The sequence below is a fragment of the Carcharodon carcharias genome, chromosome 7 (assembly GCF_017639515.1).
Source record: "Carcharodon carcharias isolate sCarCar2 chromosome 7, sCarCar2.pri, whole genome shotgun sequence".
NCBI classification, from domain to species: Eukaryota; Metazoa; Chordata; class Chondrichthyes; order Lamniformes; family Lamnidae; genus Carcharodon; species Carcharodon carcharias.
The window spans coordinates 47,492,417-47,505,089 of record NC_054473.1 but is presented as its reverse complement, the minus strand read 5'-3'; the positions used below and the strand labels follow the sequence as shown (position 1 = coordinate 47,505,089).

General features: G+C 40.3%; 1 protein-coding gene across 7 annotated transcripts in view; it reads left to right on the top strand.

Annotated features, from left to right (window-relative positions):
* Positions 1-11,332, top strand: part of prickle2b (prickle homolog 2b) — a 164,848-nt gene extending 153,516 nt beyond the window's left edge. For all 7 annotated transcript variants that reach the window (XM_041192669.1, XM_041192672.1, XM_041192671.1 and 4 more), the window contains 2 exons: positions 4,611-5,465; positions 9,843-11,332. In XM_041192669.1, the coding sequence (XP_041048603.1) occupies positions 4,611-5,465; positions 9,843-10,714 (1,727 nt within the window). In that variant the 3' untranslated portion in view covers positions 10,715-11,332. The remainder of the gene's footprint in view (positions 1-4,610; positions 5,466-9,842) is intronic.
* Positions 11,333-12,673: the final 1,341 nt, after the last annotated feature.

Here is a 12,673-nt window from a genome sequence, read left to right as displayed (position 1 = left end):
GAGGCAGAAACCTTAAACTCATTTAAAAGGTATCTGGATCTACACCTGAAGTGGTATAATAAGCAAGGCTGTGGACCGAGTGCTCAATGGTGGGATTAGAATGGCGGCTAGTTTTTTCAGCAGGTGCAGATACAATGGGATGAATGGCTTCTTTCTGTGCCATAACTTTTCTATGGTCCTATGATATTTTCTATGTTGTCTTGCAATTAGTACAGTGTAATATGCATTTTGAGGTCTATTGAGACCATAAAACAACGCACGGTGAGGAATTGCACAGCAATGTCCAAAGCGTCTGTTTTAAAATGGTGGTATTTTATATGTTTGTTCAGATCTCTTAGATCTAGTATCATGCAATAGCCACCATCTTTTTTCTGTCGAGTAAAAATATTTGAAACAGTCTCCATGCTCAGGCAGACTGTTCAATCACATCTTTGTATTGAAGTCTCAAAATTTCCTCATAAACAGCTTTAATTTCTTTGCTGTTCAATTTGTATAGTAGAGGCATGAAAACTTGTTTGACTGGGTCATTAAATTCAAATTTTATTTTTGGATATGAATTAATGTTCAAAATGATTTGATCTGATGTTACCGCTTCAATCAACCTCCGATATGCTCAGTTTCAGTTGAAACATGAAAATACTTTTTCACCTACTTGAGATGTATCAGTACAGGCTGTTGAGGTTGAAAGGCTTCCTAATTTTGGCTTAGCTGGCATCTGACAGCTGATGGGTGGTAGGTGGTTTCCTATACTTGTGCCGTAGGAGTCTTTGTCCCTGTCCATGCCTGTTCTGCAGATACATTTTGGTGATTGAAGTCATCCTTGTCCCCTAAAAAAGGCTGAGGTGCTATCCCTTTGGATGCCATCCACCCAGCATCCTGTTATTTCTGACAAGGGAAATGCCTGCCTGCCAAAGGACTGCGATATGTGTTGTAGCATGCTCTGAACCGAGTGTGGCTTCTCATCAGACCTGTTGTCTTTTGTTCCTCGTCCCTTTCTTTCACAGTCGTGTTGAGATCAGCCACGATCTTATTGAATGGCAGAGCAGGCATGAGGAGCCAAATGGCCGACTGCTCCTAATTTGTATGTTCCCATGTGTTGTATTTGCACTCGGTTTGCACAGATGTGTGTATCTTCAGTTGAGATCTGGCTTTGTTAGGTCATTCTTGAGCTAATTCAGCTCAAGGTTGGCACTGGCTAGCAGAGCAATAGCATCCTGTTGAGTTTCACCAAGAGTACCATCATTTGTGGATTTCAAGAATGCTGTGACCCCCTTCACAAGGGGCCTTTGGTACCTCTGAAGTTTAATGTCCAAACTATGGACCGAATGATTCAGGTTTTCCCAAATCAAGGGGTTCATTCACCTTTGGGCCTACCAGATTGCAGTTACCTGGCCTGAGGTACTTCTGGAATGTTTCCCACTGTACTTCTCAAGGGGACTTGTTATAAAAAGCTCACTCACCATACCTTCATCACTCAGCGGGTCTTCCTCCTTAGAGGTGGACGCAAATCCTGATGCGAAACCAATTGATTGTTTTTCACAATGTTTTGTAGTTTTGTCACCAACAGCTGATTGCTTTTCCAAGGGTGGTCAATCTTTGACCAGAGGAGAATTATCGGAATCCAGATCTGGATCTACTATTCCAGTCACTGCTGCACTTGAGGACATGAAATAATCATACTCTTCATATTCATAACCAGTACTCTCATATTCCTGTTCAGCATGCTCATCATAGAAGATTAAGTCCCAGTATTGCTCGTAATCAGCTAAGTATTCGTGCAGACCTGCTTGAGTGTGGTGAATTCTCCTTGTCTGATGTGGCCGATTAAAACCACTTGCTCTCCCACTGGCACTACCACTGTTATTGGCACATAGAGCTTAAACCATAGCTTTCAGCTGCTTATTTTCCTCTCTTGACTCCAAGAACATGGCCTCCAAACATTCCATGTGAGAGTTAATTGTCCCTCTCTGTCCGACAGTTTTGACTTGGAGCTGCGGTCTTATCCTACAGCTTTCCTGAACCAGCAGCCACCAGCCCAGCTTGGGGCTTGCACTTTACGCTGCCCGCCGACTTATCGCCTGGCCCCGTGGGGTCGGGCTTTCTCTGACTCTGAGTTGCAATAACAGTAGAGCCCTTGGGCCCTACTTTTTTGTTTTGTTTTTCATCATTCTTTTTCTTCATTAAAAACCAATACCTCCCAATTATTAATGATATAGCAATGTTTTTTGTTTACAAACAACTGGATGAATCTCCTCACATTACTGTGCATAACATGAGAAGGTTTTGCGTATGGTGGACGAACTGGCTGCACATGCCAAACGGGATATCTCATTATTTCGAATGTACACCATTCCAAAATAAAATATGTTATTAACCGCAATATTTGAAAAAGAAAAGTTGACATTTTATCCTGAGCATAAAACAAGTTTGAATTCTAAAAATTGCAGTAATTTTGTTTTTCTGCCGATAGAAGATACGGAAAAGCTGAGAAGAAAAAATTGTTGCAGTAACAGCAATAAAAACAGGCAAATGGGATTAGAGTAAATAGCCCCAACATAGAGCTAGCACCAGTACATTGATGCAAATGGTCTTTATCAGTATTGAAATGTTTTAGATTCTGGGAAAATGTTCATTTTTAAACTAGATTTTTATTTATTTAGTTTTCTTTCTTTATTTTCTATATGATTTAATAACTTAAAGTATTGTGCCACCTTTTCCGGCTTTCAAGTATTGCTCACACAAGCTGAAATAGTATGTGTTTCCATAGCTAGACTGCCTCATAAGACCAGAGACAGATTTATATGTATTTGAGAACTATTTCTGATTGTGATCAAATGACAGCAAAGCTTTCCCCATGAGCTATAATTCAAAAAGCAAAGAAGTTAGACTTAGCATTTGAATTTCGCATTCAGTAGCATTGTATGTTTAAAATAACTGCTGTCATATATAAGATGGCCATCAATAGAATAAGTGAAATACTGATACATCACTTAAAATGCATAATCTGTTTATATTTATCAAAAGTCTGTGCATTTGACAATTATCCACACTGTTCAGTTGTTACTTTATCCTAATGTCAAGTTGATATTGAAACCCATCTTTCAACTAGCTCACTGTGCATCAATTTGAATTGTCTTGCTGCAGGTCCAAAAGTGAGCTAGTGAAGAAGGCAAGTAAACTTAATGGTTGATAACACTGATAGATAATAAACCTTCAAAGTACAATGACAGTGAGATATTTGTTGTTCTTTCCTTTTTAATATGCTTGTTACTTCAAACTAGCTGAAACCAGGCAATGTAATGATGTACTAGAAGACCCATTAAGACTACAAGATGACTATTCTGCTGGCAAAAACAAAAAAGAGTTTGCTTTTCTATGTGCCATTTCTGTACACAAATTGCTTTCTAAGCATTGAACATTGTAGTCACTTTTGCTATAACGGAAGTGATTAATACCTGCTTAGCGCATCATCTCTGTACAAAATTATAACAAGGTGCTCTTTAAATTAGAAATCGGAAGGTCCTGGCATTTCTTTTGATTGAGTAATGATGCATACAATGGTTTACCGTATCACATAATTATACTTCAAATCAAAATGCTCTTAGTATTGGGAGCACTTTAATGATATTGCATGAATCTGTCTTGGTCAAATGCTTTTCATAGTTCCGGTAGACTTATTGAACAGATTTTAGGCCAGTGCTATAGGAAATCAGGAGATCTGTACAGATGCCTACCAATTCTATGTGACTTCTATACAAGCCTGTATAGATTTACAGCCTGAGAAACTTGAATAGACAAATATAATTTAAAATCCCCTAGAAATTTGAATAGTCCGCAACTGAGCCACATCAGTCAAGAAGGTCTCGGGCTCAATCTCTGGCTTTTGCTGGGTTACAGCAAGGATGATACAATTGACAACATTGCCCTTAGGTTACGGAAGGGAAAATTTATCCAGGGCTGCCTCTCTTGAATATTATCCAGTGATTCCTCCAGGAATTGTGAAATGTGAATGTGACTGATGAGTGAGGGCTGGCCGAGGTTTCACTTTCACAAAAATAGTGATAACATAATGCCAACTGTTATCTCTTACACATGAATATTGATGACTTGGACAGGGTACCGATAGGCAGTAACGCATGTGGAACCATATCCTAAGAAGGAGTTGAAGCTTTCAGTAAAGTAGAACAATGATAGATAGAAATTACTACATGAAATAAAACTGAAGAATGGATGTATGCAAATTTTGCATACTAAGATTTCTTTTTCCTTTTGATTCTGGGTATACAATTATGTGTGTACTGAAACCTGAATAATGCACTGGAAACTACATCTTATCACAAAAGGAATATTAAAGTAGTGTAGCTTATAAAGTGGATCATAGAAAATCAGTATTCTATTCACACTTTTTCATTCTCACACTTGAAAACTTTTTTCTAGACACACCATTAGTTGTACATGTCGTCACTTTTGTATTATTTATATGGTCCAATTATATGATCAAGCAAAAATTGTAAGCAGGTTAGAAACTCAAAACTGATGTGTTAGCTCTGTAAGTGGTTCAGATGGTGATCTAATGAAGATATTCTTTAACAAAACTTTATTTTATTAAGGTATTGATCAAGGGCAGATGACATATGATGGGCAGCACTGGCATGCTACAGAGTTGTGTTTCTGCTGTGCACGTTGCAAGAAGTCATTACTTGGACGACCTTTCCTACCAAAACAAGGACAGATATTTTGTTCCAGATCCTGTAGCGTTGGGGAAGATCCCAATGGCTCTGACTCTTCAGACTCTGCCTTTCAAAGTGCACGATCAAGAGAATCCCGACGCAGTGCTAGAATAGGCAGAAACAGCAGTAAGGTAGAAGATAAAAGCCTAAGATCAACTATTTCACAAGCGGCAATGAACAGGTATTCTACAGATATTGATCCTCTTTCTCAGCAAATGGACATGTTAAGTCTTGCTGGTCAAGCAGCCAGTTTGAACAAAGAAACACTATGGAAAACGAGAGATGTCTACCAGTTTGAAGATGATTCTACTGAGAGGGCTAAATTTACAGAAAGACCTTCTCAACCTCTCAGTCAATATAGTGTAAGGAATGAATTTAATCCAACACAGTGCGTAAGCAATCAGACTGATATATGGGGGAAAGAATTTAATGCAAAGAGAAGTTCAACTGCTGCTTTGAAAGATCATAGTGATAGTTTTATCCAAGAAGACAAAGAAGATTATTATCCTTCAGCAATCAGAACTCAAGAAAGTTTTAGCAGTGCATCAAGCCATAGTATTGCTGAATCTCGATCAAATCCAACTGTACAAGGATATGAGATGGAAAGAGAATTGATTTCTCATCAGTGTCGAACCAGACATCCAATCAGTGCACTTAATTTTACTGATCAACTCACCTTTCTTGAACAAACCCCAAGGGAATCAATAGAATCTCTTGCACTTTCGAATGCAACAGGTATAGTATAGTTATGATTAATTATTATTGAAAATAAACCTAAGTTAACCAAGATAGCATTGGTTAAAAAGGCCAGCTCATATTGAAGCCACAGAGACTAGAAATTCCAAATGCGATTTCCAATCTATGCTAAATTTGCTGATCTCAACTAAGATGGCAGGAAAAGACCACTTGGTCTGTTCTCATAATAGCTGCAGCATCATGACTAAAAATTTCCTAACCTCCACAGTTATATCATCTTCTGGAACAAGCAAATAAAATGGAGAAAAACCCAAGGCCCATAAGGGAACAATAAAAACTGGAAAAATTGCTCACAGACCTACTAGGGCGAACAAAACTAGCTCTGGAGATCATGGGCGATAGTGAAGGAACAGCGATATATTTCCAAGTCAGAATGGTGAGTGTTTGGAGGGAAACTTCCAGGTGATAATGTTCCCATGTGTCTGCTGCCCTTGTCCTTCTGGATGGTAGTGGTCGTGGGTTTGGAAGGTTCTGTCTAAGGAGGCTTGGTGAGTTTCTGTGGTGCATCTTGTAGATGGTACACACTGCAGCCACTGTGTTTCGGTGTTGGAGGGAGTAAATGTTTGTGGATGGGGTGACAATCTAGCAGACTGCTTTGTCCTGGATGCTGTCAAGCTTCTTGAACGTTGTTGGAGTTGCATTCATCCAGGCAGGAAATGAGTCACTCGCTGCAGGATTCCTAGCCTCTGACCTGTTCTTGTAGCCACAGTATTTATATGGCTAGTCCAGTTCAGTTTGTGGTCAATGGTAACCCCCGGGATGTTGATTGTGGGGAAGTCAGCTTTGGTAATGCCACTGAATGTCAAGGGACGATGGTTAGATTCTCTCTTGTTGGAGATCGTCATTGCCTGACATTGTGTGGTGCAAATGTTACTTGCCACTTGTCAGCCCAAGCCTGGATATTGTCCAGGTCTTGCTGCATTTGGACATGGACTGCTTCAGTATCTGAGGAGTCGGGAATGGTGCTGAACATTGTGCAGTCATCAGTGAATATCCCTACTTCTGACCTTATGATGGAAGGAAGATCATTGAAGCAGCTGAAGAGGGTTGGGCCTAGGACAGTAGCCTGAGGAACTCCTCCAGTAATGTCCTGGAACTGAGATGATTGACCTCCAACAAGCACAACCTTCTTCCTTTGTGCAAGATATGATTCCAAACAGAGAATTTTCCTCCTGATTCCCATTGACTCCAATTTTGCCAGGGCTCCTTGATGCCACACTCGGTTAAATGCTGCCTTGATGTCAAAGGCAGTTACTCTCACCTCACCTCGGGAGTTCAGCTTTTTTGTCTATGTTTGAAGCAAAGCTGTAATGAGGTCAGGAGCTGAATGGCCGTGACTGAACACAAACTGAGCATGAGTGAGCAGGTTACTGCTAAGCAAGTGCAGTTTGATAGCACTGTTGACGACCCCTTCCATCACTTTACTGACGATGGAAAGTAGACTGATGGGGTGGTAATTTGTCGGGTTGGATTTGTCCTGCTTTTTGTGTGCAGGACATACCTGCGCAATTTTTCATATTGTCAAGTAGACACCAGTGTTGTAGCTGTACTGGAACAGCTTGGCTAAGGGTGCAGCACGTTCTAGAGCACAGGTCTTCGGTACTATTGCCGGAATATTGTCAAGCCCCATAGTCTTTGCAGTATCCAGTGCTGTCAGCTGTTCCTTGATATCCCACGGAGTGAATCAAATTGGCTGATGACTGGCATCTGTGATGTTGGGAACCTCCAGAGGAGGCCGAGATAGATCATCCACTCGGCACTTATGGCTGAAGATTGTAGCAAATGCTTCAGCCTTATCTTTTGCACTGATGTGCTGGACTCCCCCATCATTGAGGATGGGGACATTTGTGGAACTGCTTCCTCCAGTGAGTTGTTTAATTGCCCACCACCATTCACAACTGGATGTGGCAGTTCTGCAGAGCTTGGATCTGATCCATTAGTTTTGGAATCATTTAGCTCTGTCTATCACTTGCTGCTTATGCTGTTTGGAATGCAAGTAGCCCTGTGCTGTAGCTTCACCAGGTTGACACCTCATTTTTGGTATGCCTGGTGCTGCTACTGGCCTGCCCTCCTGCACTCTTCATTGAACCAGGGTTGATCCCCTGGCTTGACGGTAATGGGGGTTATGCCAGGCCATGAGGTCACAGATTGTAGTCGAGTACAATTTTGCTAATGGTGGCCCACAACACCTCATGGTGCTCAATACTATCTAGGACAATGCAGTCCACTTGATTGGCATCTGATCCACCACCTTAATCATTTACTTCCTCTGCCACCAATGCACAGTGGCAGCAGTGTGTATCATCTACAAGATGCACTGCAGCAACTAAGCAAGGCTGCTTCGACAGCATCTACAAACCTGGACTTCTACCACCCAGAAGGACGTGGGCAGCAAATGCATTGGAACACCCCCACCTACAAGCCGCACACATCATGACTTTTTTTTATTCATTCATGGGATGTGCGCTTCGCTGGCTGGGCCAGCCTCTATTGCCCATCCCTAGTTGCCTTGGAAATAAATCACTGTTCCTTCACTATCGCTGGGTCAAAGTCCTGGAACCCCTCCCTAACAGCACTGTGGGTGTACCTACACCACATGAACTGCAGCAGTTCAAGAAGGCAGCTCACCACCACCTTTTCAAGGGCAGTTAGGGTTGGGCAATAAATGCTGGCCTAGCCCGCGATGCCCACATCTCATGAATGAATTAATTTTTAAAAATATATGGCCGCTGATCTTCCCCAGTCTAACAAACTAGAATAATCCGTCAATAGACACACTGTTCAGCCCTTTCATTATTTTATAAACTTCTATCAGGTTGACTCTAAGTCTGCTTTGCTCCTGAGTAAAGAAACAAAGCTTCTTAAGCCCGTCGGAATAACAGTGGTTCTTTGAACTAGGAATTATTCTTGTTTCAATCCTCTGAATCTTTACCAAGGCTACTAAATCACCCATCATGTGAGGGGAGCAAAACTGGGCACAATACTCCAAATACAGTCCAATCAACTAGCTTTAGGACGACTGAAAGGTTCATTGATTTGTACTGAATGGTTCTATTAATACAATCCAATGCCCTGTTGTCTTTAGCTATAATTTCCCTACATTGATTGGCTACTATGCTTATCATTGCTGCTATTGGAAATAGATTTTTTTGGGATTGCACATTTCAAGACGTGAGTTCCCATGACTTCATTCACTGCATCAAACTTAACAAAAAATGAGCATTTTTTCCGTATTTTTGGAATTTACCCCTTCAGTTTTTCCATTGCTCTATGATATTTATTACAATGATTCTAAGGATGTGACTGGTAGCTACTGCACAATTAGACAATACTTGATTGAGGATTGTCATCATAGATTAATTAAGGCTGTGACTAATATTTTAATTTCATGTTGAAATAGCCTGGCAAGAGTTTAACGAGCCGACAGAAAGCTTAAAGGATTACTCTGTCCTCTTCTCATGTAGATCAACCAATCCTTACTTCCATCCTAAAATCCCAATAGTTACTAAATATTTTACTTAGGGCTGGAACCTTTCAGAGGTGACAGGGCTTCCACTGCTGGGGCCAAAAGCAGCACAACCCCACTTTGGTTGGGACCTAGGACCGCATTTTATGGTGGCAACCAATTAAGTGGCTGCCACTGGGGTTGCTATCCTATTAAGGACGGTGGGCTGCCTCCAGGTGGTGCTAGCTCAATCAGAGGGTTGCAGCAGCAGCCTCAGAAACCAACAGTAGTGGTAGCCACTGCTGCAGTTGTACCTGGAGGAAGAGGACGGATTGATGGACATGCGTCCTCATAACCCGGTAAGTGGGATCTGAAGCTGCCAGGGCAGTCAGGCAGGCCCCAGCAAGTGGGTTGGGGAATTGATGAGGGCAGGCAGAGGGTATGGTGCAGTGACGGCCGATGTAGCTGGGGGCACCTCTGTAGGCCAAAGAATGCCCAAAAAGGGGATTAGTAGGCAACCCCTCCCCAGAGTCCACTGGGAGGCCACCTTCTTTTATTTGGCTCTGGTTGGCGTGCCATCTGCCACCTACCTCAATGCTGACAAAATGGCAGGAAGGTGGGTGGGCATACCACCTGATACCTTGCCATGCCATTTTATCAGCCTCCCTACTTCTGAGTCATCCCAAAGATCCCAACAAATTCCAGCAAAGAATATAAAGCCAATAAGGCAAATCATCTTGGAAGTTCACATTTTAAAATTTGCTTAAAATTAATTTGTCTTAATTTGATTTTTGTCTTAATTTTCAAAAGGAATTTATTGTTTTCTCAAACACATTTGAGACTTGCTGTATTTTAAGGCCAGCTGTTCATGATTGTTTTTTAATCTTGCCAACAAATAATTATATTTTCAGGGGCTTCTGTGGAAGGTGGTGCCAGACGCCAAGAGCATTTGTCCAGGTTTTCAATGCCTGACTTGAGCAAAGACTCTGGCATGAATGGATCAGAAAAACTTAGCAACATGGGTACACTTAACTCTTCTGCTAGATTTAGAAGCACAGAGTCCATTCGAAGTCTAAACTCTGCCCAGCAATACCAGGATCTGCAGCCACCCTTAGATAGACTCAGGCATCCTTTGCAGTATAGAGAATTATCTACTCAAGGAAGACTGCCACCAGGGTTTGACTGTCCAGATGGTGCCATAAGTAACAGAATGCAAACTAGTATGAATGCTAGAATTGCACCCATGAGTGAACGAACCCAGAGACGTATGCATAATCGAGAGAGTAACTCTCGCCATCATCGTCACAGACCAAGGAGATCCAGACGATCTCGTTCTGATAATGCTCTTCATCTAGCTTCAGACAAACGCTATCAAATGAGGGACAGGTCTCACATGTTTTCAAGTGAAGACTATGAACAATTGATGATGCGAAGAAGAAGCAGGGATGCAATTGGAAATGGTCAGTTGAGAGATCCATATAGTCGGTATCCTCGAACTGCTTCTGACCTTACATTGCAGAACCAAGTAGGTGACAAGTTGCTCAGACCTTATTTTAATGACCATGATGATTGGTGTTCTACCTGTTCCTCCTCGTCAGAGTCTGAGGAAGAAGGATACTTCCTAGGGCAACCCATTCCACGCCCTGTTCAGCTTCGCCCCATTACTAGTGATGAATTCATGTATGGTTATAGCCCACCTGTTCCTATATCATCCAGCCTGAGTGGCAGGTATCAATCACATTATAGGAAAAGACAAAAAAGCAAGAACTGCATTATCTCATAACATTTTGCACAATTTATTTCTAGCAAGAATGTAAACTACAAAAAGTTGCACTCAAATTAATTATTAAGAAATTAACATTGGCAAAGGCAATATAACTTAATCAGTATTTAAAAGCTGTTACAATATTCCTGAGTTAAATGAAGGCTTCTTTGCTTGCTTTTTCGGTTAAATCGGTTTTTTTTGTGTAATATATCATCTAATATACATTCTGCAGTTATAGTCATTGAATGAATAGTATACATTTTACTAGAATTTCATCTACATAGCTGTGAGCATGTTTACAATTTAAGATATTGTTTGTGTTCTTATATTGTGTACTGTATTTTTCCTTCCACTGTCGCAGAAAGTTATAACAAGCTTAACAATCAATATGTTATACCAAACAATGTTACAGAACTGCTTAACCTGTTGTGTTTTTAAATGCAAATGTGTTGTAATTAAAATTGAAAATTCACTAAGTTAATTATATCTACTGTACATATCATGCAAATGGAGGATTTCTAAGAAAGTATTTTTATATTTTGTATTGTAAAAAGTGTTTTGAAGTAGTAGTCCATGCATGTTCACTTTATTTGTATTGTTTTCAATGGAAATTTATTAAAATGTTGCATCCTTTAACACATTCTTTTGAATTTTCTTTGACTTAAAACATTTGAATATTTTCCACTGTTTACTATCTAAAAGTCCAGACTACTCATGAATGCTAATTTAAGTAATTCTTACACTTAGTGCAGGTATGTACATTTCATGCTAATACAGCTTGCTGAAAATAATTTGTCTTTCTCATGAGAATTTGTGATGTGAAGGAACCCATGACTATCTTTAAAGGTGAGTGAACTGGATGAGTTCTTCCCTCCTCATTCACCTTTACTCTTTAATCAATCACTGTAGCCTCATGTTATAGTACCCTTGCAGAGAGACTGGGTGAAAAAGTAACTTGTAATATTACAGACATACAGTTCTTCAAATGTAAACAATAATTGTAACCAGAAACAAGTCTCATATTAAAATGATGTTCAACAAGTTTAAACATTTGGTGAAGCGATCTGAATTAATGGTTCTCATATTCATTCTACATTGGTGAGGGAACCAGCCTCATCCATGGCTGACACTGCTCTCTTATACTGCATTGACCCCACAATGCAGTCAGGCTACTGTTATCAGAAAGCAGAGAGTAAGAGTAAAGGGTAGTTTTCAGAATATTAATGATTTAGACTTTGGAATCAAAAGCACTACTTCTAAATTTGCCAATGACACCAATGGGCGGTGGGGAGAGGCGGTTGTGGGGAATAGTCAGTACTGAGGACTGCAAAAAATTACAAGAAGTTATTAACACACTTACAGAATGGGTATATAATTGACAAATGAATTTCACATAGAGAAATTTTAGGTATTACATTTTTGGCACAAAAAGTAAGAGGGTCACACATTACTGAGAAATAAGAATCTAAACTGGGTAGAGAAACAAAGGGAACGGAGTACAAATGCACAATTCAATAAAGGTAGCGACACAGGTTAGTAAGGTCATTAAAGAAAGGCCATAAAACCACTAGGGTTTATTTATAGAGGGATAGAATTGAAAAGTAGAGTTATGCTACACTCATATTGAACACTTATCAGACCACACCTGGAGTACTGTATCCAATTCTGTCACCATATAAAAACAAGATACAGAGGCACTGGAGACGGTGCAAAAAAGTTTTACAATTATGATATTGCAAATGGGGGAGTATATCTCTCAGGAGAGAATGAACAGACTGGGTCTTATTTCTGTTGAAAAGGGGAGGCTGAGGGATGAACTAAAAGAGGTGTTAAAATTATGAAAGGTTTTGATAGAGTGGCTACAGAGAGAACATTTCCTCTTGTGGAGAAGAAAAATCAAATAGGGAATTCAGAAGAAACCTTATTTTTTACCAGGGTGTGGATAAAGCAAAGATTATACATGCATTTAAGGGGACG